We start from the raw sequence: 26,500 nt of genomic DNA on the forward strand, positions 1-26,500 counted from the left end.
ATTGGGTCCAAGCTCAATTCTTCATTTTTGAGACAGTCTGGCACAAATCTTTAAGTGATTTTAGGCTGACACTATTTATTAGCTATGTTAAAAGAGTATTTGTGTAGTTGTGGAATCCAGTAATACATAAATTAATCCACCAAAATAACTTGCAGAATGTACTAGTATGTTCATGAAAAAACACATAGTTTTAAGCTTTCATCTCTTCCATCAACTTTTTTTTTTTTTTTTTTTACACCTCATGAGATTCCATTATGAGGGGAGCTACAAAGCTTATGTAGCCACCTAACAAGTGTCAGTAACGTAAACTGACATTAGCAGTTTTAAGTACATTTTGCCTCAGAGCACTAAGATGAGACGTTGGGTAATGACAATGTTTAACGTTTTGTTTTTAAACATAAAAAAGTGTGAACTAAGTTCAGACTTTAAGATGACTACTCAGACCGGTTTAGCTGCGCGATATGCTCTCCCAACATTCCCAGCATTCGCATTTAGGCCAATTTAGCTCGCCAGCGATCAGCTTAGCACATGGGAGGTAATTCTGCAGATCAACATTACCTTAATTCAGTTTAAAATAGCATAAATTGCATTGGAATAAGTGGGTTAATTCCCGGCAGTGGTGACTTTGAGTGTGTTTCCTTTGATTTCTGAGGAATTACAGCCAATTAGCTATTGAAACTTGACCTTAGCCTGCTTAGCACCTTAAGCTCTTGACCGTGACTCTGAGAAAAAGTGATAGCTGGAATGCTGCTTGTCCCTCAAGAATAGTGACGCCACGTGAATCGAGTGTTCCCACGGTGGCCTGGCTTTCACCTGCTCTTCCTCAGCAGGCTGGCAGCAGGAAGACCTGCAGGTTAGGAGTTAGAGAGGCTTGGCCTTGTATGGAAAGGTATGCACACCTGTTGAGTCAGGTTCAGATGAGACTGAGGTTGTGAAACGCCCTGAGTAACAAACACTCACATACACACCTTACCTCCTGTCACCAGAGCTGCTGTCTTATAATGTGGATGTGAAAGAGGGAATGTGGAAAATGTAATTGCGGCTTTCTGTTTTTTTGTGTCTCAGACAAGATGGTGGTGTTGGTTCTGTTTTCTTTGCATATTTGGACTTGCTGTCTGTCATGCTTTTGTTAAAAATGGCTAAAACTAAACATACTGAGCATTTTATATTATTGTAAGTTGTGTAATTATTAGTATATAAGGTTTATTAGTATGTGATTTAAGGCTTATGTAAGATTTTATGAGTCTACCACCCTGTTATTTTGCCTCAACATTTAACACTATTTTTTTATTTTATGGACATCCTGTTTGGGCCTAATTGTCTGGCTTACAGCACCAGAGATAATTTAGAGAGCCAACATGTAGCATAGTTTTAACACTAACAAAAACACAGTTTATTTTTTTGTCTGACTGTATAGTGTCCTCGCATCACAATGTACTGTTATCAAGTTGAAAGGGTTGTAGCTTGTTAGCTTTTTGCAATGCCTCCACAAGCTTATCTTTCCTGGGATTGACTTTCTTAAGTCTTAGCAGTAAAATAATAGACATCTTCTTTCCCTTAAAAAATGCTGCTTAATTTTAGTTCAGCTGAAGTTGTAGTAGGCTGTTTGAGGAGTAGAATAATGGAAAGGAGAGACTGTAAAAGCTGTTTTGCTAGCATTAGCTTATAGCCTAGATCAGATCCCGGTTTACATCATTGGCTTTCACCTTCACTTTATTGCACAGGAAAACACAGTCAAGGCCCTTCTCTTTCTTGTAGCAACCCACTTTCCCATAACGTGCATAGAGAGTCTAAAGGTGAAAAGCTGCTCTCCAGTATCAACAACACCATATACACCTTATTCTCCTGAAGTTACTTTTGCTTTTTACCTGGTTTTCCTTAAATAAGTAGGTTTTTAACTTACAATTATACAATATATGGTCTTGATCTAAATCATTTATGCTGACCTCACTAATGGCCATTGTGTTTGCCTAGCAAAGGTGAGAAAATTTGTTATAATGAGCTGATGATTGCATATAAAAATATATATATGTAAACGTATAACAATTTGTTACATTTTGTCATGATTTTTAAACATTTTCATATTTTGGGATTAAATTTTGAGGAGCCATGACTTTTATGTTACAGGTTTGGTGTTTCTGGAATTGAGATGTTTTATAGCTTTCTTTTGTTTTGTTTTTTTTCTTTTGAAGAAAGAACAGCAGTGTTTGAGTTTCACAGTGAGTCACTTCCATGTACTGAACTTTTATTATTTAACTTTGCCAAGGAAAATACAGTTTTCCGTTCTGGAGCCCCTGTAATAGTGAAGGTTATTTTCGCTTAGAAAATCAACAGAACATAAAGTCTGAACAAGAGGATCTAAATGTCTGCATATAACCGTTTGTGGATGTTATGCTTTGCCTTTGAGGTCAAGAATTCATCCGAGTCAAATTTGGACCACATCACACACAGGCCGAGCAGCAGGGTGCCCTGGGAGCCAGGAGCATTTTTGGAGTCCCACGTTGAAGGCCAGTGGCTTCAGAGCATATTTGTGGCTGATGTGTTTAGACAAATGACCTGATTTTAGGAGCGTTAGCAGTACAGTGCGAAGGGAGGCAGTGCCGGGGAGCAGTTAGTGTAATACGCACATGCACTGCCTGTTTATTTTACATTTATTATTCACTTTGCTTCTACAGGAGATGTAAGTGGATTTAAGGAAAGAAGTGCAGATAGAAAAAAAGCAGGAGAGAGAGAGAGAGAGAGAGAGTGTAATAAAAGGTCAGTATATACCCGAATCCTGATTGGCTCTGCTCTTTATTGTTGGGTACAGAACATGAGCTGGTCAGGGGTATTTTGCTGTTGTGGTTTTGTTTTGTATTTCCAGTTGATCACCTCTTTTAGCCAGGCCTCGTCACGGCTCAGCGCCAGGCGGAGGGGGACAGAGGGTCAGGAGATTGTTTTGATTTTGATTTTTATCAAATCAGCAAAAGGGGACAGCCGCTGGACAGAGGTCAGTAGGATGGCATATAATAGGGACCATTATTTTTCTTTTCTTTATTTATTTTTTGGGGGGGTAATATGGTTTCGTTAAACACCAGAACTGGGATAAGCATATTTTAAAAAAGGGAAGCAGACACTACCAGACACCTACCAGACATTTCTTTTTTTAAATAAATATATATATGGCATTGCAGGAATGGTAGCAGAAATACACTGATCACATTTATTATAATATTTTGCCTCTTCTCACTCAAATGAACAACAAATAAATCTCATTAAAAAGCTCAAAAAAAATCTCATTAAAAGCTACTTTTTAAGTTTAAAGTTTGAATTCTAGTATTTATGTAAATATATCAATGTTCATGTTCAAGTTCAAATTTCAGTTTTATTGGCCAAGCATACTTACCATACACAAGGAATTTAAGTTTAGTATATGTTAACTCTCTATGCATTAAGTAAACAGACAATCATCATATTATACAAAACAATAATAAGAATATACAAAACAAGACAAGGTATCACATGGCAGAGCACAAATGTCGTAAAAAGTTAACTGCAAAAATAATAGTGCAAATGAAAATAGCCAAAGTAGGGATAACTCAACAGGTACATTTCAGGTAAATGGTTTCTTTTTTAATAACTTATTTTTTTTCTAATATTTTACAGTTATCTCTGGGAGACAATATATACAAAGAAATACATAAAGAAACAATACAAATGGAAAATACATAGGGCTTCTTTTACATTAAACAGATGTTACCTGTTAACATAGAAATATTGTTTTTCCTGTGTGCAGAATAATGCCCTATATTGTATACTGTATTTGTAAGAGAAGATGTTCAAAGAAATATTAAGGGAAGTGTTCATATTCCTCATTACGTTGAAATTATGTTCATTATTAATCATTAGGTTAATAATCATAATGATCAATGATCATAAGGTACAGCTCTAATTATGATTCAACATTCTTGTCAATCCAGATCATCCGGTCCCTTTAAGCTAAATCTGACTTGACAAAGAACTACTCTAACACATTCCCACCTGCTCTGCTTTTCATTTTGGTCAGGAAGCCGAGCTCCCGCTCGCTTAAATATTTCATGGCTGTGGTTCGTCTCGCTGCTTAAAAAGCGCTTAAAGCGTTTTGCACCTCGGTGTGTAAAATCCCCACCAGTATCCACATTTAGCAAATCCAACATGCCCAAAATAACCCTTCCTGTGCCTGGAAAACATCCCTCAACTCTCCTCTCCGCTCTGCTCTGCTCCTGTGTGGGGTAAAGCCCGTGTGGGCGCACTCTTTAATGGTGTGATTCATGTAACACTCGTGTTGATTTGAATTGCAAAATGATCATTCGGGCAGAAGCGTGTCCTCCAGATGCTGCTTTCTTCTTCTTCTTTTTGTGACATGTTCAGAAAAAAAAGATGACACACGGGGAGGCCGCCCACACACTGAAGCATCAGGCTGCCCCCAGGGAATCCAGACTCCCTAAGTAGTTTTTATCGCACAGTGTAGCGTACGGGGCTATTAACAGAGAGACTATGTGTAGCACTTGGTAGGGTATTTGCCATTAACTGACATCTTGCACAGTGCACTATTTAGAGCATAAAAAGCATTGGCTGGGTCCCCTGGAGAAGTGCATTATTCATCAAGCAGGGGATCATTAAGCGTTAAGCTTGTCTTGCGTGTTTGGTCTGATTTAGCTCTGGTCGTTCTTTTATGTCTTTATTGGTAACTGATTAAAAGCAGGCAGTTCTTTTGCTCTTGGCTGTGAAATGTTTTACATTCTTAAGTCTTAAGCGCTGGTGCATTACTGGCATACCTTTACCACTAATGTTTTCACACTTCCAGCCTTTGAACTGTATCTCACATGTTCACATTTGCAATAAAAATCCAGTTGAACAGGACATAATGTCCTCAATATAAACAGCCAAAAGTGGTTTATACCAGATCCCATTGCTTTAAAAATGTTGCTTGTATGATCGAGTTGTACTCAAAACACCCACCTGCAGTGATGTCAGTAACGCGTTACTTAGTAACGCGTTACTCTAATCTGACCCTTTTTTTCAGTAACGAGTAATCTAACGCGTTACTATTTCCAATCCAGTAATCAGATTAAAGTTACTTATTTAAGTCACTGTGCGTTACTCTCTCTCTCTCTCTCTCTCTCCACCTCATCTCCTCCACACACACACACACACACCGCTCCCTTACCCATTCCCCCTCCGCTCTTCCCCAATCACACGCGTCTCGCTTTCTCCCCTGTCTCTCTCTCTCGCGCTCGGCGTGTCTTTAGTTTCCGCCCGTTTTCGTTTTCCGCCAGTTCTCGGCGCCCTATCTCTTTATAAAGGCGTTTTTTTGCGGCCGCGTCCCAATTCACTAGCCAGGGCAGCGGTCTGCCACAAATTTGATTGGCAGAGGAGAGCATTTAAAGATTTTACACCACACGTGATTGGAAGTTCACTGCGCGTATACCGTAAAGACAAGAAAAGTTCCGGTGCTTTAAATGAACACTGTCAGAATTAAATCCTTCTCAGTAGTTGGGTCCGGTATGGGTCCGTATTGGACAACGTCTGGGTCCGGACCCGGACCCCAGTCTGCAAATATGTGATACCTGGTCTAGACACGGTTCTGTTTTATAAAACCACTCCTTGCTGCCCTGCTGAGAACAACAGGTTCAATGTTCAGTTTTACAGTGTTAAATATGTCGGGTCAAGAAAGACTTTCTTTATTTTATATATTTTTTATAAAAACAAGTATTTATGTTTAGTAAAATCAAGAAAGACCGTATTTTATTTTTTATAAAAAAATATAGTCATGTTAATTTTTTTATTTTTATAAAAAAAAACGTATTTTTTTAGGAAATAGTTCAACTTAACAGAGATAAATTGTTGCTGTTAAAATGCATTTTCCAATAAAGGGAGTATTGGCAAAACTGGTTATAATGTTTATGTTAAGGCGGCGGGAGGTGGTGTCTGCAGCTGCTGAAAGTAACTAATAAAGTAACTTGTAAAGTAACTTAGTTACTTTTAAAATCAAGTAATCCATAAAGTAACTAAGTTACTTTTTAAAGGAGTAATCAGTAATCGGATTACTTTTTCAAAGTAACTATACCATCACTGCCCACCTGTGACCAATCTCAGGCACTGGTGGTTTGTTCTCAGGGAAACTCAGATTTCAACTTCATTTTGTCTTAATGCTGAACTTCTCTCATCTAAAACTCCATTGAAACACCTTGTTAAAAAAAATGTACTTTACTGTAATTTTTGGCTGGGACTTTTATTTTGCTCCACAAATATCTATATCTCTAGTAGGTAGCTATGTAATAGGATTTATGATTGACAGGTTAGCATTAGCAAGCATAAATCTTTACACTATTTTAAGACAGGTTAAGTTGTTAAGTAATCCCAAACAGATTTGCGTATCATCACTGTCACACAAAACCATGTATCTCCAACAAGGCAACTTCTTTCCTTCTTAACTTTCAGTGGAATTCGTTTTGGACTATTACGATTGGTCCATTCTACATTGGTTTTTGAGAACAATTAGATGTAAATTGTAAAACAAAAATTCAACTTAGATTTTACTACGTTATGTCATTTTTGCATGCAAAATAATGATGCCTGAGTTTTCTTTGTTGTTTTGTTGCTCTTTTTCTAAGGATATGATATTTTATTACTTGCTTCAGGACTAATACCAACAACCAGATGCACCATGTCAAAATAAAAGTCACAATTAACAAACAAGGCTAGAACCAAAAAAACATTTTAAACTAAAAACTAAAATTACTGCCCCAGCTTCTCTCCTTTCTTCTGTTTTGTGATCTATTAAACCAGTATTGCTAAATAAGGACAATTAGCTAAATGTGAAAATTGAAAGAAGGTCAGTAAATGATAAACAAAGTACTATTTAAAGTAACACAAGTTAATAATTTAAGTCTTTCTTGATTTACAAACATGATTTTAATTATTAAACTGCTTTAACTGGAAAATACAACCAGTTAAAATTTTTGATTACCTATTTTCACATTAGATTTTTTCTCTGTGGGTGCAGGATTTGTAAAATTTAGTTGTCATTGAACTAAATAGATTGTTTGGTTATTAAAAAAAAATTACAGATATATTTTTATTTTAGAATATTAGATTGTTTTTGCTTCTAAAAGTAATTATTTTTAGTCCTATTAATAATACAAACTGCTTACATAAAGTATTGTAAATTAGTAAATTTTACTAAAAAATTGCTGGCACAAACCATTTTTGTTGTATATCCAACATTTTGGACAGATGTTGGAAGGGTACATCTTTGATGCAGCAATGCGTTCACTTCCCTGGAATGACCCAAAGTCTGGAGAAAAGCCACTGAAGACATTAAAAACGTATTTACTAATAATTTCAAGTCAAAACTGCAGGTGAGGACTAACAAATTCAACACACTCTTTTAAGACAAGTAATATTTCTATACCAATTTAGTAATGTAATGGATTACACTATTTATAATTATGCAAACATTATGCCTGAGTCTGTGCTTATTAGCAACCACTGTTCTTCCAGCTGCTTCACTCAGCAGCTTAAAATGCTGCTCAGTATGTTGGAGCTGTAGCACTCAGACTTCTTATGAGGTCGTCTGTGTGAATCTGGCCTTGTGTTGAGTAGATGCTGCAGGTCCTTCAGGAATAGAGTTGAAGTGCTGATCTGCAGAAAGTCTTTAAACAGCACTGAGGCCTGTTCTCCCAGTGGGGTCTGTAAACTCCATGCTGGAGGACCCTGAAGTGGAATTAACGGAGGATTTAGGCTGGAGATCAGCTCAGACACTAATCCCTGTGCTGTATGTTAAAGATGTGCTGAAGATTATGCTCACAGGAGGCTCTACCTATGAACACAGCACGTCCAACAAGCTTTCAGTTAGTAAGCTCTTCAGCAGAGGTTCTCATGTACATATACACCTGTGTCAGATACGAGTGTGTTGAATGTGGCTCTACTGGGACTTGCCCTGGTTGCGTTTTGGTGCATGTTAATTGCAGCAGACTGGCCTGTGCCAGGGTGGATTTATATGTGTTGGCATTCTGCTATATTAAACAGTGGACATTTCTAATTGTGCTGCTTTGTTGTGTTGATAAAAGTTTATTCTGAGCTGTCATTTGCTTTACAAAGTTTTTAGGAAGTTTATTGATGGAAGGGCTTATTGCCTCTCTTGGCTGATTTTTTGTAAATTAGGCTGTGTGGAATTTAGATCAGTGATCCCAACCCTTTTACTGGGAATTCACTGCACTCACATGTAATGTTATGTGTTGCATCTGTTATTTAAGATTTAAGATATTTAAGATTCTTTGGACTTTACAAAACATGTTCATAAATTCTTTACACGAAATCACTCTCACATAAAGAATCTCACCAGCTCAGTTTTAGTTCTTTTCAGAATGAATTGTTTAAAGGCTCTGTCACTTTTATGCAAATAAGCTGTTGCTGGCCATGCTGTGTATATGCGCTTACCACACACTATTGTTAGCTTGTGCTAAATGGCAATACACAAACAAGCTAGTTTATGCTTAACTGCAGTAAAAGTACAAAACTCATTATTTGAAATAACTTGCATCTCCCTCATCTGCTGACTTGCCACAGACAGTAGATACTAGGGCTGCACGATATATCGTTTTAAGCATTGTCATCACGATGTGCACATGCGCAAGAGATACCACTTAAGGCAATTAAATCAAACACATCCTGTTGCAATGTTTTGATTCTTGACACAAGAGGTAGATACACAGCGTTGTCTCTGTATCTGTGTAAGTAAAAGGCTGCTGCTGCTGCCTGCAGGGAGGGCAGGAGTAAACATGAGGTAACCGCATGGCCTCCATCCACATGGTTGGGCACGTGCTTGTAAACGCACATGTCAAAAGCTGTGCACCTCAGTCCAGCACAGCTTTGTGCAGATATTTCCAGTTACAGCTGAATTCACGCTTTTAATTTATCTCTTAAAAAGCCATTTAAGTGCCTGGTTAAAAATCCTATTACTATTGTTTTGCTGTTTTCCTCGAGTTTTGAGTGCTCGGCACTGACTAAGTTCTTGATCAGTTCGGATGCGAGACAGCGCGCGAGTGGCGGCGGGGCTGGTGGCGTCATGGGCCCTGCATTGTTTAAAATCGTGATAAATATCACCGGGAAAAAAAATCCAATTCTTTTTTTTTTTTTTTTTTTTAATTGTTTACAAATTTACAGTGTGTTTCTGTAGTAATAATTTGTAGATACACTGTTTGGACAAGTATTTATACATCTTCTTATTCGTGGTTTCTTCTGATATCAAAAGCATTGGAAAAAAGTTGGAGTAGCTGTTTCTACTACCTAGTAAAGGCTTTGTACTTGATTCTGATAAGAATATTAGTAAGGCCAGGATGTTGGATCATCCCCCACTCATCCCAGAATATCATCCTTCTGGAGAATACAGTTCCACAGCTGTACAACTCAATGTTGTGGAGCTTTTTACCCATCTAGCTCATGCCTGTTATTAAACAAGGTGCCAGTAGACGTTTATCACTTTTAGAGTGTTGTATTGTATTGGCAGTATTTATTTACAGGGAATAGTTAAGATTTCTGTGTCCTCAAACACTTAACAGCAACCACCTGAAACACCTTCTTAGTAACTTCCTGAAAATTTGTCTCTACATCAACCGTCTAAAACACATTAGAAACTGCTTGGTATTACAAAGCAGCCACACATAGGAACAGCTTAAAAAATACAGTTTACTTTGCAGACAGTCTTTACAACACCCTAGCAACCACCCAGGACATCTTAGTAACCACATGAAGAATCATAGCATAATAACCTCCTACAACTGCCATAGTAACTACATGGCAGAATCTACACTTCAGTCAAGCAACTTAGGGGGATACCATAGGAACCCCATGTTTCACATTTGTAACCACAAAACAACTGCTTAGCAATTAATAAAAACAACAATAAATCTTTCCCTCCCAAAAAAGGCCACACTCAGCCCCTCAGGTGTACCGACCACACAAGCCAACAAGCTAACTCTCGTCTATCCTCTGCATCACTCAGACAGAACCAAATGCTCAGTGAAGTGCTCAATGCCCTCAGTGTGTGCTGATGTTGTCCTTGGAATGAGCCCTTTTGCCTTTGCACTGGGTGAAACTCACAGTGCAGCACTGTGTGTCCGTAGCTCACACTAACCGCTCTCTAAACACCTCAGCTAGCAGCTTCACATACCAGACATGCCTTTACTCAGCCTTTACTTTACTCTACTGTAGGGCATGAACACCTGACCCTTATGAACTAGCACATACAGTACATATACCTCTAATAAACATATGTTCTCCTATACAGAGCTGTGTGGTGATAAAAGCAGCTGCCGGAACAAATGTCTTTCGCTTTTCCCTGGAAATGTCTTCAGAGGAATTGCGCATTAAAATTAACGGCTAACTTGCTGAAACAGGGCAGGCAAATGGACTGTGAATGTCATCTAAAGCGGTTTCACATCGGCTGCTGACTGAAGCCTCGGGTTAAGTAGTTCTCATTTGTCTGCTCTGCTTTTATTTCAGGGTTTTACATCTCGTCAGGTTTTCCTCACTGTGCCGTCTCTCTGGATAGATGGTCTGTTGTGGTTTGGTGAAGAACCCTCTCTATATAAAAACATTCCTGCTGGTTTCCGGCTCTGCCAACATGGCCTCTACTCAGGAGGTGCTTGTTTTGGTTCCCCAATTGCTCCGGTTGCAGACTTTAGATGCACACTGTATTACAGAAAAACTCAAAACACAAATTACGATTTTGGGTGAACGATTGTTACCGTACACTTTTCTATATATATATATATATATATATATATCGGAAATATATGTCATTGTGGTCATATTGAAACATTGTAAAGCCAAACAGGCAACTTTTCCAGGAGAAATTGTAATTTTGGAGCATTTCTATTGGTCAATTCATTGTATAATGTTTAACTGTCAGATTATGTCAAAAAGTGAGGAAAAAAAAAATCTCTACTCCATTATATGTCCAGATGTAGAGGATGTGTTATATGGTCAAATATTTATGGACACCCCTTTTAATGAAATATTCCACTGCCTTTAGTTGTGTCCATTGCTGAAACAATGTGCACCAGTATTGGTATCATAGGACCTTTTCATTTTTAGAATATCGATTTTCAAATATAAAGGAAAAAAGTCATGCCAACATCAAAATCATTTTCTTTTAAAACACTTAATTGTTAATGTTTAACTATAACAGTCTGGAATACAAATGGAAGTCACTAATTAAGGGGGTGTATCTGCAAAAACTTGGAAACAAAATACACTTCACAGTATAATGGTATTGTTTGAAACTAAAAGCTAAATTACAGTTAAAATTGGCTCCGTTATCTCCCAAAAATCTGAACCGATCTGAACAATGAAATTAAACACTGTAAACATTAAGGGCCACTAACTGAAAATTAGAGCTATGCTCAATACACAAAATACAATTTTAATTTTGTCTGTTTAGTTGAAATTTATGATGCATAATTGATAAACATTAAAACAAAACATGTAAAAAAAAAAAAAAAGACAATCTGTAAAATGTAAAAAAAATAATAATAATAAAAAAAATTGTGAAGCCGTAGTATCGGCTGCAAGAATCAGACAAGCCCTGATTCAGGTATTAAATAGCACTGGCTTCACTTCACAGAAGCAGCAGCAGTTGTAATCAGTGGATTATAGTGAGTGGTTATTTCTTGCTGCTGGCCTCCTCGGCACAGTGCTTTTGTGTGTGTGTGTGTGTGTGTGTGTGTGTGTGTGTGTGTTCTCCTCTTCGAGACAGGCCTGTCAGATACAGTCTCTGGGGGAACAGTGTGGGTACGGAGTACGTCACAGTGCTATTCCTGAATCCATCCCTTTATATTCTGTCTTCTTGTGTTTCTCTCTCGTGCTCTCTCTCCTTCTCGTGCTCTCTCTCTTTCTCTCTCTCTCCTTCTCTCTCTCTTTCTCTCTCTCTCTCTCTCTCTCTTTCTCTCTCGTGCTCTCTCTCCCTCCCTATCTCCCTAACTCGCGTGCTGTCTCACTCAATGCAAAAATACAGAATAAATGAATCCTGTAATCTATACTGTAGCTCACCTCACATTGTTTGAGTTAAAATATAATCTCTGTACAATGAAAAACATGTATATCTAAAATTATGACACTGCAAGAAAAAGTTAAATTATTTGTATAGTTAATTTATTTCTGATTTTATCTCATTTTCTTCTCCATTTAGAATGCCATTTACCTGATTCACATTCTTATGAACCTGATCACCTTCTTACGAAACAATATTATCATGATACATTGCCCTCGATAATGATGATATCATGCTACAGTAATTCTGAAATACTAAATATATCACAAGTAAGTTCTCTACAATGCTTCACAGCATCTGTCATACTAAAGAGAATAAAATACTTAGATGGAATTATTTATTGGTGTCAGTTTCACAGAGTTACACAACCAATATTCTTCACAGCAGGTTTACCCTATTCATTTTAATTAAGGCCACCACGTGGAGTAATGAAGCAGTAACTTTAGTAAGTCAAATTCGTGGGCGAGTCTTAGAAAGTGGGGGCGCCTGTGTTGCAATAAAGTGTTTATTTGTTTATATTGAATCTTAGTGTACACAGCCGCTTTGGTTTTATTTTTTTTAATGTTTAAAATGAGGTGTATCGTCCAAATGTTGTCTACATTGTATCTGGTTATAATAGCTGTAATAGACCAATTGTAATGTTCCAAAATGGCTTAGAACAAAATCTACATTGACTTCCATTGAAAGTTAAGAAGGTTTTCCCCCTCTTGTAAAATTGCTATTTTATGAATGTAGGGTTTTTGCGTGGTTTTCTTTTTTTTTGTGTGTGTTTGTGGGTCGGTATATCTATTTCAGGACATTTATAGTGAAAATACAGACTCAGCCCTGTTATTACAATGGGTTCTCCACTGGCACGTCCTGCGGGATTCTGTGCAGGCCTCTCTTTTATAAATAAAGGAGTAAATTGGCTTGTTGTCCCTCAGGAGCTGCAAGAGAGGAATTTAAACAGGCTCTCCCGGATTATCCGCGGTGCACACAGCAGACAGAGTGAGAGAGTGGGATGGGATGGGATGGGAGAATGGGAGAATGTTGAGCATCAGTTTTATTGAGGTCGTCTCGACTCATTCCTGGCTCAATGGAAGAGATGCAAATGTAATTTAGTGCATAATTTCCTCAGAGGGAAATCTGGGGAATTCGAGTGTGCACGCTGCTTTATGTGCACTACTGGGTATGCTTGTGTTAAGGGGTGGGTGATTTGAGGGAGGACTGTGTCTTCTGCTTTTCTTTCAGTCAGCAGCCCCCTTTCTCCTCCCCCCTGCGAGCCCACTCTCTGAGTCATCATCATGGCCCAGATTTGGAGGGCTTTCCCCCCTGATTCTGCAGAGAACGCTTAGCCTCTTGGGATGTGGAAGTAAAGGAGGCCTGTAGAGTAACATCATGCACTTTGCTTAGTTTAGTTGTTTAGATACAGTATAAATCAACTGAATGACAATACTAGGTAAGCCTAGCTGTCTGGTAAAGCCATTGGCTGTGTAGCATTGGTCACTAAAGCTGGGTTTCTAAAGCAATTTTACTATAATTGCCGCCATAGCCAAAAGTCATGAGAGAGAAAGTAAAGTAAATTGTTTATTAATGTTTTCCCTCATGTGATGGCTTGGGAATGCCTACACCTGTGAATGAGATTGGACACTGGTCAGTTTGATTATAGTAAAGTGACATGATCATTATCAGAGTGACAGAGGGTGCCAGATGGATGGAGCTTTTTATTCCCAAAGTTGTACACACATTAAGCATTCCTCCATCCACGGTGTATCATGTGTGTTTGGAGTCTGTCATAGAAGGCATTTTTGATTAGTCACTTTTCTGTTTGCATTTCTGCGCTGTCTGCAGTGGGTGGTAATAATTGTGACCGGTAGTACTGGGTGGTATACAGTTCATACGGTTTACCGGATGGGAATTTAGAACCAGTATACATTTTTCACATACTGCCATACCACTAGAGGCGCTGACGAGCGCCGTGTAGAACAGCACCAAAAAAGCACACCGCTTGCTAGATAACGCTAGACAGTTAGCATAACAAGCTAACCCACTGGAGTGAGAGAAATGGAATTGCACAATCAATCCTCTGACAAGCGTTCCCCTCGTTCCCCACACAAGCCCAGAATCGGTCCTGGTTTTGGAGTCATTTACAAACTCTGGATATGAAAAAGTAAACTATAGTTCTTTTAAATATATTAATACTGTAGCTTAGGATACTGTAGGATAATATTAATGCACACTGAACAGAATGTATGTGTGAACTGGAGAAAGAAGGAACAAGATGGACAAGCATCTCCCGCACAAGTCACATACGCTAGCACATGCATGTAAATTCTGAAATCATTTTTTGTGTATTCATAATTTAAACTGGCGGTCATTGGGATCCAAGCACATTCTGCATTACAGAGCCAGTAGAGCAAAAACAATGGGCAGTGTTTTTTGGATTGGCTTCAAAAGAAGATGCCTGCCTAATGTAATATAGGCTGACCTTTTTATTTTTGTATGATAAGCAGCAGATTTCTAGTAAAATACTTTGAAAAAGGTACAGATTTTGAACTAGTTTTGACCTCAGTGACCTAAATAACAAATATACTGGTCTATATCAGAAATAGGTGTATTTGTCCCTCCAAAAATGATACCACAGAAAAGACAGAAATTGTTTTAAAATATACTTTTATTTTGAAAGTGAAATCTGCACCCTGCAATGAAAAGCATGTTATAAGCATGCTATAAAATGTAAAGTTATATTCTTTTGTTAAAAGGACCCCATCATAAGAAGTACTTTCAGTAGAAAAAATTAAAATCACAGGACCCAACGCTACTGAGCTTTTTAAAAAGAGTGTACAAATTAGTACATAGTGATGGTCATATATATATATATATATATATATGTGTGTGTGTGTGTGTATGTATGTATGTATGTATATATATATATATATATATATATATATATATATATATATATATATTCCTCTAAAACATTCTGGTTCTGATAGATGTCCTTGCACATGAAAGATCCAAGCTCCAGACAGTCATCGCTAGCGAAACACACCCACCTCTTTTTATAGAACTCAAAGGCCTTGAAATGAGAAATGAGTGAATATTCATCAACTGGGTTACCCACTTTCCCCTGCATGTAGGCCACCCTGCCTCTATGTTGGAGGTTCCCTTTGAAGTGTCTCCTGATTTCAGCCTCTGCTAGACTTTGCTGTGTAAAACGAATTCAGTCAGAATTTGCTCATGTATATTTTTCATGTATGCTAACACACTGTGACTCATGCAGTTAGCAGGTTTAATAAGCTAGTGTTCGAGACTTATCTGTAATGTCCAGCTGGGTGTTGGTTATAACCCAACAATAGAGAGAGTACTGAGATGAAGAGTCCCTGTCTTGTCATTTTGCTCATGTGCTACTTACTGTCTCGACCCGTAGAGATCTCAGTGGTTGCCCTGGCAACTCTGCAGATGCAACTATAAGTGCATGGCAAGACAGCGAAGGCTGGCTATATAGAGGGCGAAGTTCAGAAGGTTTTTTTTTTGTCAAAGTGAAATATGTTACTTTTGTGATCAGAAAGCTGAAGGTCACTTGCTTATTGATTCTCCAGTTCAGTTTTCTTATTTTTGAAACTGCAGAAACTCTTCAAACTTGTACACATTGTAGCATTGGGGAGCTATAGTTCATTGCTTTATCAGTGTTGGTCTTCTAATATGTTTTTCTTCATGAAGTAAAGTACATTTAGAGATTGAAGTATTGTTGAACTGCGTAAGTATCTGCAGATTTTCAGCCCAAATGTGCAGTTAGGGGTCTGCCAATATTTATAGCCTATTCTTAGGCTATTCTGGTCAAATCATTTTTAATGAGTTCCCGCTGCATGATATATCGTTTAAGCATATTCATTGCGATGTATGCATGTGCAATAGTCACATCACAGGGTGTTAAGGCAATTAAATCAATCACGTCATGTTGCAATGTTTTGATTCTTGACGCAAGAAGTAGATACACAGTGCTGTCTCTGTGTCCGTGTCAGTGACAGGCTGCTGCTGCCTGAGAAGCGCGAGGGTGAGGGGAGCGTGAGGGGGTGGCAGGAGTAAACACGAGATAGCCGCATGGCCTCCATCCACATCCACCGCACACGGGTGGAGCAGGGCTGGTGACATAATGGGCCCTGCATTGTTTAATATCGCAAAATATATCGTCGAAGAAAAAACCTTTGCAATTTAACATTTTTCCCATATCGTGCCGCCCTAGTTTTTCTTTTCTTTGCTTTTCTCGTAGGAACCTGCAGTTCTGCGTTCACCTGCAGAAACCCAGTGTTAAAATACACTCTGTTTTATTGTATCTAACTCAATCTTAGATAAGTCTAAAATGTGTCTTATGGGGAAGCCAGAGCAAAGACTTTTAACACCACTAACTGGATACCCCTCTCAAGAGGTGCATCATTCAGGTTAGTACAGTGGGTATCATCAGAGCAGATGATAGCACAGTATTTATTAATGATCACGACTGCTTGTATCTAGCTAGAATTGTTTTTGTAATCAGACAAGCCCCACACACATATCCTGTAGGTCAGTGGAGCATTATTTAGCTTCCAGGGGCATGGATAAATACTGTGCTCTCAGTCCATGGCGTATGATTGTAGGAATAAGGTATGGAGGTGTATGGATGAGTCTTTATAATGTTTTAGAAAAAAAAAAAATTCAAATGCATGCATCAGTTAAACCATTGCTGTGCCTCCCACGTTACAGCTCCAGCAGTCATCATTAGCTTGGATAGCAGTGTCTGTGAGAGAGCCAGTGGTGTGACATGAATACAGGCCTGGATTGTTTATGAGCTTGTGGTGGTTCTTTATTCCATTATTTCTCCATTCAGAGGCAGCTTTATCAGCTTTTACAGTGTAACTGGCTTATAATGGAGTTGTCTGTGATTAAAAACACATTATCCACCTACTGCTCGTCCTCCTCCTCCTCAGTGCTTACAGTTTAGCTCCATTTCATCCTCTTACATGCGCTACCTGCTCTGCTAATTACTCAGTTTTGTCGGCTTTCAGAAAACCGCCTCGTTTGGCTTGTGTTGAAGAATTGGTAGAAGTATGTGAGCTGATGTGTGCATTAGAACACTAGCAGAAACTATACTCTGGGACTCCAAAATCTCCTCCAGCCTCTGCTTTACTTTTAAAAGAGCCTTGGCCAACTACAGGGATTTTACGGCACAACTCAATAAACCAGTTTCAAGCTCCTTCTCAAGTGATTTATTGAAGGATTTCTCCTCGTTAGGTTTATAATTAGGTTGAAAACCTTAATAATACAAAAATACAAAATAACAGAAACAGTGGTCCAATCACGGTGCATTCTTCTTTGCAATAACAGTAAGTAAAGCTATTTTTAGCAATTTAATTGAATATGACAACATATTTCAAAGTGCTTCATATTAAACTTAAAATAACATGGCTATGTCTCACGCTACCTGCAACTAGCATGTAAGCTAGCAAGCCTGCACAGCTCTTCGCCTACTACATTTTCTACAACATGACCTATACACAGTTCTCTCCTTGTTTTTTGGAGTTTTCTGTGTAAAGCAGGACAGCTGCGAGGACCTAAAATGGACTTCAAAATAAAAGTTCCCATCCATTTAGTGTTGGCATTGGTCAGGAGGCTCACAGCATATAGTTAAAGCCACTGGGGTAGGTCAGTGGGCCTCCTACTCTATTTATGGACAGTGCAACAGAGAATGAGAGACCTTAGGACATTCCCAGCTAAATGTAAAATGCTCTTTATGTCCAATCCGATCATCCTATATCCCTCACTTACTAACACTCTTGTGGTGTTGTGAGCAATCAAACACTAAGAACAACCTTTTAGCCTAGTGAGTAGAGACAGTCACTCCAACAAAAGCATGAAACACATTTTTCACATTTCTCCCTTACCACTAGAGGCACTGCAGAGCACAGTGTAGAACAGCACCGCAAAAGAAGCACACTAGCACAGCTAACGCTAGCCAGTTAGCATAACAAGCTAATGCACTGGAAGTTTAGCTCTGTGTGGAGCCAAACACTCGTCTAGCTCTGTCTTTATTATCGGCCTGTAGCCTGCTGCTAACCCCAGCTAGCACTGCTGGACCAGCATTAGCATTACTGCTAGCGGTTAGCCGCTAATGCTACTGCTTAAGTAAAAATCTGGAAATCTAAGCTTACTGTAAATAAACGGAAGAGCTTTACTCACCCAAATTAACAGTTTTCAAGAGAGAAATCTGAACTAGGAACAACTTAAGACTGTATCAGCATTAAGACTAACCTGTGATACTTTGTTTACATGTTTGTAAATGTGTAGAAAAGAAATTAAAATCTGCATCAGTTTTACAGGTTTTCAGGTTCAGTGTTTGCCAGGTTCGTTGTTTAGCAAACATGTTATCGCAGTGCTGTTTTGTCTTCGTGTCATTGTAAATCCGTCTGTACGCTTTATAAATCTGGTCCATTGTTTAAATGCGTATGTTTGCATGCTTGTTGGTGGATGAATGGGTGTTCTAAATTTGATTAATCTTGCTCAGTGCCATCAGTGTTGGGCCTGAGGCTGTAATTCAGGCTGCCACTGAGGCAGGCATTAAGTCACAGATGGGCCATTTGTCCAAGGCAGTGTGGATGCAGCCCAGAAGCCTGCACTAAGACACAATACACAACAATCAGCAAACAAGAGCAAAACATGCAAATGGGTTTTTGGCTTCTGCCTTTAGCTTGCAGAGTTAATCTATAAATAAGGGAAAATTTCCTTTCCATAACACTACAGAGCGTAGCTTACCCTTTTTCTGAACAGTGTGATTCTGAACATATACAGCTCTGGAAAAAATTAAGAGACCACTTAAAATGATGAGTTTCTTTGATTTTATCAAATTGAAAACCTGTGGCATAAAGTTATCCAAAAGCAGTGTGTAAGACTGGTGGAGGAGAACATGCCAAGATGCATGAAAACTGTGATTAAAAAACAGGGTTATTCCACCAAATATTGATTTCTGAACTCTTTAAAACTTGTTTTCTTTGTGTTATGTGAGGTCTTAAAAGCTCTGCATCTTTTTTTGTTATTTTAGCCATTTCTTGGTTTTTGCGAATAAATGCTCTAAATGACAATATTTTTATCTTTATCTTTTAAATGACAATATTTTTATCTTTTTATCTAAATGACAATATTTTTATCTTGAATTTGGGAGAAATGTCCACAGTTTATACAATAAAAACACAATGTTAATTTTACTCAAACATTTACCTATAAATAGCAAAATCAGAGAAACTGATTCAGAAACTGAAGTGGTTTCTAATTTTTTTCCAGAGCTGTACAGAGAACCGGTGAAAAATAAAGCATGGAAGAAAGTAAAGGACATCTTGATGGGTAGCTTGCCAGATTAACCAGCATGCTAACCAGCCACGCCAAATACATGCCCACACATGACAACATTCAGCTGGGTTTGTTTTGTGGAACAGTTTGTCCTTTGTGTTTTCAAACGTCAAAAGAAAATATTATGAGGTAGAGTTTCATCATCTATACCTGAAGTTCTGTTCACAAACATCTCAGGAGCCAGTTTTGCTGCTGTCTTACATCAGCGCTGAGAATATTCTCTAGATTTTCTCTCTGAGCAAGATAACAAAAGTCAAGTCTGTCTGAAAGAAAAAGAGCTAAGATGCGTTCATATACGACGGTTCTTGTCTTTGGGTGCAAGTTATCTGGCTTAACTGTTTATTTGGTGCATTAAAAAAAAAACAGATGCACATAAAACAACTCCTCTCAGAAAACTCTGGCATTTTGACGTTTTAAATAAATGTCCTTTTTTTTGTGTGTTTGTTACCAGGCTCAGATCGCCTTCCTGCAGGGTGAGAGGAAAGGCCAGGAGAACCTGAAGAAGGACCTGGTGAGGAGGATCAAGATGCTGGAGTACGCCTTGAAGCAAGAAAGGTTCGATTTTGTACTGTTCTATACCCTTTTCTTTAAAATACTCAGTGCCTCTGATTCTGAATTTCAGTGTTTGTATATCAAATAGATATGTATATTATATAGCTACCTAAATCTAGACCTGCTTACAGGCTAACCGCTAACATCACAGCACAAAATGGCGGATTAGCCTATCAGCTAACTGTCGCTGCTGTTTTTTGAGCTGAATTAATAGCTAATATTTGATAACAGATGGATGGATGGCACTGTGCTGGTTAGTTTAGAAGATTATAGCTTTAGTTTACTTCAGTCTTTAGTTATTGAACACCGAAGCTAGCAGCTAGCGTCTCAGTGCTAGCTAACAGCCAAACTCAGCAGTGTTATTTTAGAATTAGCGGGTGTTGGCTTGGATGCTATCTGTTTCCGAGCTAAATTAATCTCTTGCTTTTTTTTTTTATATCAGAATAATGTAACGGTTACGGTTAGAAGGATTAGAACACCAGCATCAGGCTGCATTTTCTAATTTTCAAGTATATTTTTCTAATTCTTTGTATCTTGACATTTATATCTGAATTTCCTCTTTTTTTTTTCACCAATTCTGTGTTTCCGTCTGTGTTCTCCCTTATAATAATAATAATAATACATTTTATTTAAAGGCGCCTTTCAGGACTCTCAAGGTCACCGTACATAATACAATGAAAATAAAGCAGAAAACATATACAAACATCATTAAAACAACAGTAAAAATAGGGAAGCAATTTAAAAATATCATAAAATGAGGGAGCAGACTAAAGATTGTATGCTATCCTAAACAGGTGCGTTTTGAGGCGTGATTTGAAAATGTGGAGAGAGTCAATATTACGGATGTCTGATGGGAGAGAGTTCCAAAGACGGGGGGCAGACCGGCTGAAAGCTCTTAACCCCATGGTGGTCAATCGGGCTGGGAAAACAGTGAGACTAACAGATGAGGAAGATCTGAGAGTGCGACTAGGTCTGTTTATGTGAAGGAGGTCGGTGAGATATGGAGGGGCGAGATGATGGATAGCCTTAAATGTGAGAAGTATAAGTTTATAGTCAATACGGGATTTAACTGGGAGCCAGTGGAGCTGCTGTAAAACGGGACTGATGTGGTGAAAGGATGGGGTTCTAGAGATGACACGGGCAGCAGCATTCTGCACCAGTTGTAGCTTATGAAGGGACTTGAGGGGGAGACCAAACAGAAGAGAATTACAATAGTCCAGGCGGGAAGTGACCAGAGAGTGAACCAAAATGGAAGTATTGTCCGAAGTGAGAGAGGAACGGAGGCGGTTTATATGACGAAGATAAAAGTATGCCGACCGAGTGATGTTATTTATATGGGTTTGAAAAGACAAAGTACTATCAAGGACGACACCAAGACTTTTTACCTCGGGGGAGGGAGAAACCAAAACATTATCAATGGGGATGGAAAAACTATTTGCTTTTGCAAGAACAGATTTAGAACCAATGAGGAGAACCTCTGATTTATCACTGTTCAGTTTGAGAAAATTAGAGGAGAACCAAGACTTGACTTCCTGTAGGCAATCACAAAGGGAAGGGGGAGGAAGGTTGGAAGTGGGTTTGCTAGAAATGTACAGCTGGGTGTCGTCCGCATAACAGTGAAACTGAATATTATATTTGTGAAAGATGTGACCCAAAGGAAGAAGGTAAATGATGAAAAGAATAGGACCCAGGACGGAACCTTGGGGAACACCAGAAGTGAGGGGAGATGGCTTAGACGTGAAAGTTTTTAGTTGGATAAACTGAGTGCGTTCAGAGAGATATGAGCTAAACCAGGCCTTATATGTGAGTAGCTACCACTGTGGTAAATGTATATGACTAAATGTAGTTTTATAATTAAAGGGAATTGAAGGGAAACACAAAAAAATATTTAGGCTATATAATTTAATTCAATGGTGAACAAAAAAAAAAAACAGTGGTGTAAAAATGAATGAAAACCTGCATAAAAACATGTTTGCTAATCCTTCTTTGATTAAATGTTACATTTAGTTTAAAAAGATAAATAAATAAAATAAAAAGATATTTCTTCAATTGTATTTTTAGTTATATTATCGTCATCTCTCAATATTATTTAAATACAGTTATGTTAATAGGGTGTAGTAATTTTTATCTCACATGACTGTATGTAACTCAGTAGCTAAATACTACTTTAAATACAGAATAAAATGACTACTTCTGCTTTACTGTATATCTACATCATGTGCACAGGGCTGTGGTGAAGTAGGCCTGGGTTTATGGGTTTATGGTACGGAGCTGATGCAGGAGCTGATGCTGCTCTCCAGCCTCCAGGTGTTCACATCTGTTTACAGCCACAGCAGGAGCTGTGAGACAAGGCTGTTCTGTTACAGGGACAATATGGAACGTCATATATATGCTATATATATAGCACCCGTGCATGTCTGTCTATGTGCAGGGTGAATATGCTATAGCTACAGCTACATCACTTTCTTAGCCTTTCACTGCTGTTGCTGCTGTTGAGCCATCTGTGACCATATGCTAAACTTAGCATGATAATGGAACTATGCTTCAGAACATGTTTTAATTGACTTTAATTGAAGTGATGAAAATGTACATTTAGAGCATGGCTGCAAAAAGTCCTCGTGTTGGTTCTGGTTCTAGGGGTCTACCAATCGTAGCTTTAATTAGGGCTGCACATTGGTGGAAAATCTAAAATGTATAATTATTATTATTTTTTTTAATACAAGGATTTTTTTTAAGGTAGCAAAGCAGAAGTCAATGAGCCAGCATGGAATGTGTTATCAAGCATATTAATAATTTCCCGCCAGTGTGGGAGTAAATTGTTTTATATATGCATAGATATATGCAGCCATGTCATTAAAAAAAATTAAGTAGTGTGACTTTTCATTACAGTATCAAAGTGATTTAAAATCACTTTTTAACCATCAAATAAAATATGACTCAAATAAAAACAAAATCATTTTGACCATGTTCTAATGATCTGCTGCTAATGTGCTGCACCATATTCTAATTCAAAAATTTTTAGTAGTAATACATTTTGGTCATAGTTATTTGTGGTGTACTGAATATTTAGCAACTGAAAATATTCAGGCAAAAATGGCAAAAATGCTCTTTCTCTGTTTTGGCCGAATATGTAAAAAAAACTGAATTATTTATATAGAAAAATGACTCATTTATTTTAGGTGCAAGAACTATTAAATTTAGTGTTCTCATCCAAGCGTGTTGAGTCACCCATTAACTACATGTTGCCCAGCATTTGAAAATAAGTGAATAAGAGAAAGCAGTGTTCGAACTAGAGCTTTTCGGACTGACCTGAGGCCCGACCCAAACTTTTATTACATTAGAGGAAAATTGTTCAGACATCATTTTTGTAGCCTAATTTAATGAGGTTTAGGACTGTGTATCATTGTTTGCATTGTTCGTGTTTTAATCTTTGGGAGATTTGTTCTTAATAAACCTTTTTTTTTTCAAGTAATAGATCTATGCTGCTTCAGTGTTGCAATGTGAATTAACATCATTCTGATCAGATTTCACTTGCTTAAACAGCCCAGGCGGAGCGGCGATCTCGTTTTTTAGCCATGACTCAGAACATGTGCATCAAGCAAAATGTAGAGTTTTGTATTTTGGAATATAGGCTACAATAGGTTAAACTACATTAGGCGTATTGTTGCTGCTGGGGAAGATTGCATTGCGAAGTCATTGTGTCTTCTTGTCGTGACTGCGTTCTGCTGTACCATGCAGGAGATGATGCTGAGGGTTAGTCATCACATAGACAAAAAGCAGCCGAAGGCCACGGTCACGATTTAACGACACAATTTTATCACACATCGGCTTAGCTGCCAGACCCTTCACTGCGTCCAAAACCAATCAAACGTTTCCAATCTTTCATGTGGCAACTGTCACGTTCCAGTGGGGAGGGATTGCTTTCCTATCAGCTGAGTTGCTCTCCTAATTCCTGGCTGTTCTGAAGTACCACAGGCATCTCACTTTGTGAGCAATTTATAGATTCAATCAGCAGCGGATTCAATGCAACTTCAGAACACCAAGTAGGCGTTCAGCTGTAACCATGGCAACAGGACCACTAACGCATGTTTTTTTTTTTTTTTCCCTCCTTTTTCTTCAGGGCGAAATACCACAAGCTGAAGTATGGAACTGAACTCCAGCAGGGAGATATGAAGGCACCCAGCTATGACTCAGGTAGGCCTTCCCCACACCACACAGACCCTCGGGGTCAATACCTGAGAATAAATGATGGCCATGCTGAGAGCAGCTTCAGCAGAGCACGGTCATGGTGAAAATGCTCTTTTTTTATCCTTTCTGTTTCGTAACGGCACTTCCGTGTGGGCTATGAAAGGAATGCTGACAGACATGAGGGTCTGGTCTCAGATCTAGATTGTTTGGAGGCTTCCACTGGCAGACTCTGAGAGGGGCAGGGTGGGCAACCGCCCCCTCTTGTGCCCTACACGTTTAAAAAAAAAAAAAGTGCTTGCTCAAGTGGCAAAATGACCATAAAAGTGCCATATTGGTTGACCTTAACTTGGAAAAATGCCATTCATTGCATTTCAGGGAGCCCTTTTTTGCCACAAATTATTGTAATGTGACCTGTACTGCCCAAAAAATTCAAAAATTTTGGCTTAATGAATGCCAGATATGGTTGTGATGGGTGTGGGTGTCATGATTAATGGTGCTATTATTACTGATAATCTGGTGTATCACTTGTGTATCAGTAACACATTCGTATCATACATAGAGCATCGTTGGTTTTTGCCTGTCATTGAGGCCCTATGTCATGTACTAGTGCATTTCTTTTTATTCGTTCACCTCTGCCTGTCCTCTGCCTGCACAGCTATATGCTGCTGTAAATATACAGCTCTGAAAAAAATTAAGTTTCTGAATCAGTTTCTCTTATTTTGCTATTAATAGGTTTATGTTTGAGTAAAATGAACATTGTTGTTTTATTCTATAAACTACGGACAACATTTCAAAATTCCAAATTCCAAATAAAATATTGTCATTTAGAGCATTTATTTGCAGAAAATGAGAAATTGTCAAATTAACAAAAAACTCCTGTGTTTTCAAACCCCAAATAGTGCAAAGAAAACAAGTTCATATTCATAAAGTTTTAAGAGTTCAGAAATCAAAATTTGGTGGAATAACCCTGTTTTTTTTCGAATCATAGTTTTTTTAATGCATCTCGGCATATTCTCCTCCACCAGTCTTGCACACTGCTTTTGGATAACTTTCCCCCACTCCTGGTGCAAAAATGTAAACAGTTCAGCTTGGTTTGATGGCTTATGATCATCCATCTTCCTCTTGATTATATTCCAGTGGTTTTCAATTTGATAAAATCAAAGAAACTCATCATTTTTAAGTGGTCTCTTATTATACTGGAGCTTTAATCCATCCTAAATTTTGATTAGAATATGAAACTAACAAAAACCTGTGACCGACAATCTGTGACCGACTGTATCTCTACAGATCTCGCCATTATCAACTAAGACTTGATAAGGTTCTACTTAAAGGTGCTGAATATAATTTGAAACCAAGACTCTTTTTTTAAATCCAGTGCTAATGTCAGATATTATCTCCCAGTTTACTAGTTATTAGCACACTGGAAATTCCAGTGCTTGTACTCAGCCCTGGCTCTATACATTTATACAGAATATTACCAGTGGCATTGTCCCCTTGCATTAACTTCCTGCACTTTTCTAAAAAGGTTTAATACTAAACATTGGAACATTGCCATGAGGAATTGATTACTTTTAACCAAGATGTGTAATGAGACCAGGTATTAAAGTCTATTCCAGAGGATATCATGCTAGCCTCATGGACCTCAGAGAACCTTAGTTAACCCCAGCCTCAACACCATGGCTGACTCCATCATGGTGGATAAATATAGTGAAGGTAACAGAAGTTAAAGTGTGAGGGGAAACTAACACTGGGAGTAATGCAGGCCAATATCTATTAAAGGACGCAGTATAAGAAACCCAAACATGAAATTAGAGTCCAGCATCTGTTTAAAACATGACATCCAAACTACCCATTCGTAGTCAGGCCATGCTGGGCCTTGTACAGATGCAGTACATCAAACTGTACCTTGCGTTTGTGTGTATGTTTGTTGAATGTGATTCTGATTAAGTTTGAACCTTTTTCTCCACCAGATGATGGGAACGAGAATGAGGCTCTTCCAGAACCACCCAACAGCCAGCTGAGCTGGAAACAAGGAAGGCAGCTTCTGAGACAGTGAGTGATATACACACAAAAAGAAAAAAAAAAGATGGAAACTGTAAACACAAAATTAACATGATACAGAGAATATGGACAGAATATGGGATTTAAAGCATAAAACAGATTTCAGATTTGAAGAGAAAAATGTACATCATAAAAGCTAAACATCACATTGATGCAAGTCTGTAAACATCTTTAGATATATTCATAATTACACTAGTAATCAGCTTTTGTCTGATTGTTGTTGTCTGTGTAATATCCTCGAACAGCTAAAATGAGGAAAATAAA

The 26,500-nt window shown here is 38.2% G+C and overlaps 1 protein-coding gene across 2 annotated transcripts in view; it reads left to right on the forward strand.

The window, feature by feature from the left end:
* The window catches only part of strn (striatin, calmodulin binding protein), a 61,764-nt gene that overhangs the window by 12,613 nt on the left and 22,651 nt on the right, over positions 1-26,500 (forward strand). For both annotated transcript variants that reach the window (XM_049465423.1, XM_007246118.4), the window contains exons 2-4: positions 19,887-19,990; positions 24,108-24,181; positions 26,146-26,227. In XM_049465423.1, coding sequence (XP_049321380.1) covers positions 19,887-19,990; positions 24,108-24,181; positions 26,146-26,227 — 260 coding nt within the window. The remainder of the gene's footprint in view (positions 1-19,886; positions 19,991-24,107; positions 24,182-26,145; positions 26,228-26,500) is intronic.

The sequence above is a fragment of the Astyanax mexicanus genome, chromosome 16 (genome assembly GCF_023375975.1).
Source record: "Astyanax mexicanus isolate ESR-SI-001 chromosome 16, AstMex3_surface, whole genome shotgun sequence".
NCBI lineage: Eukaryota > Metazoa > Chordata > Actinopteri > Characiformes > Acestrorhamphidae > Astyanax > Astyanax mexicanus.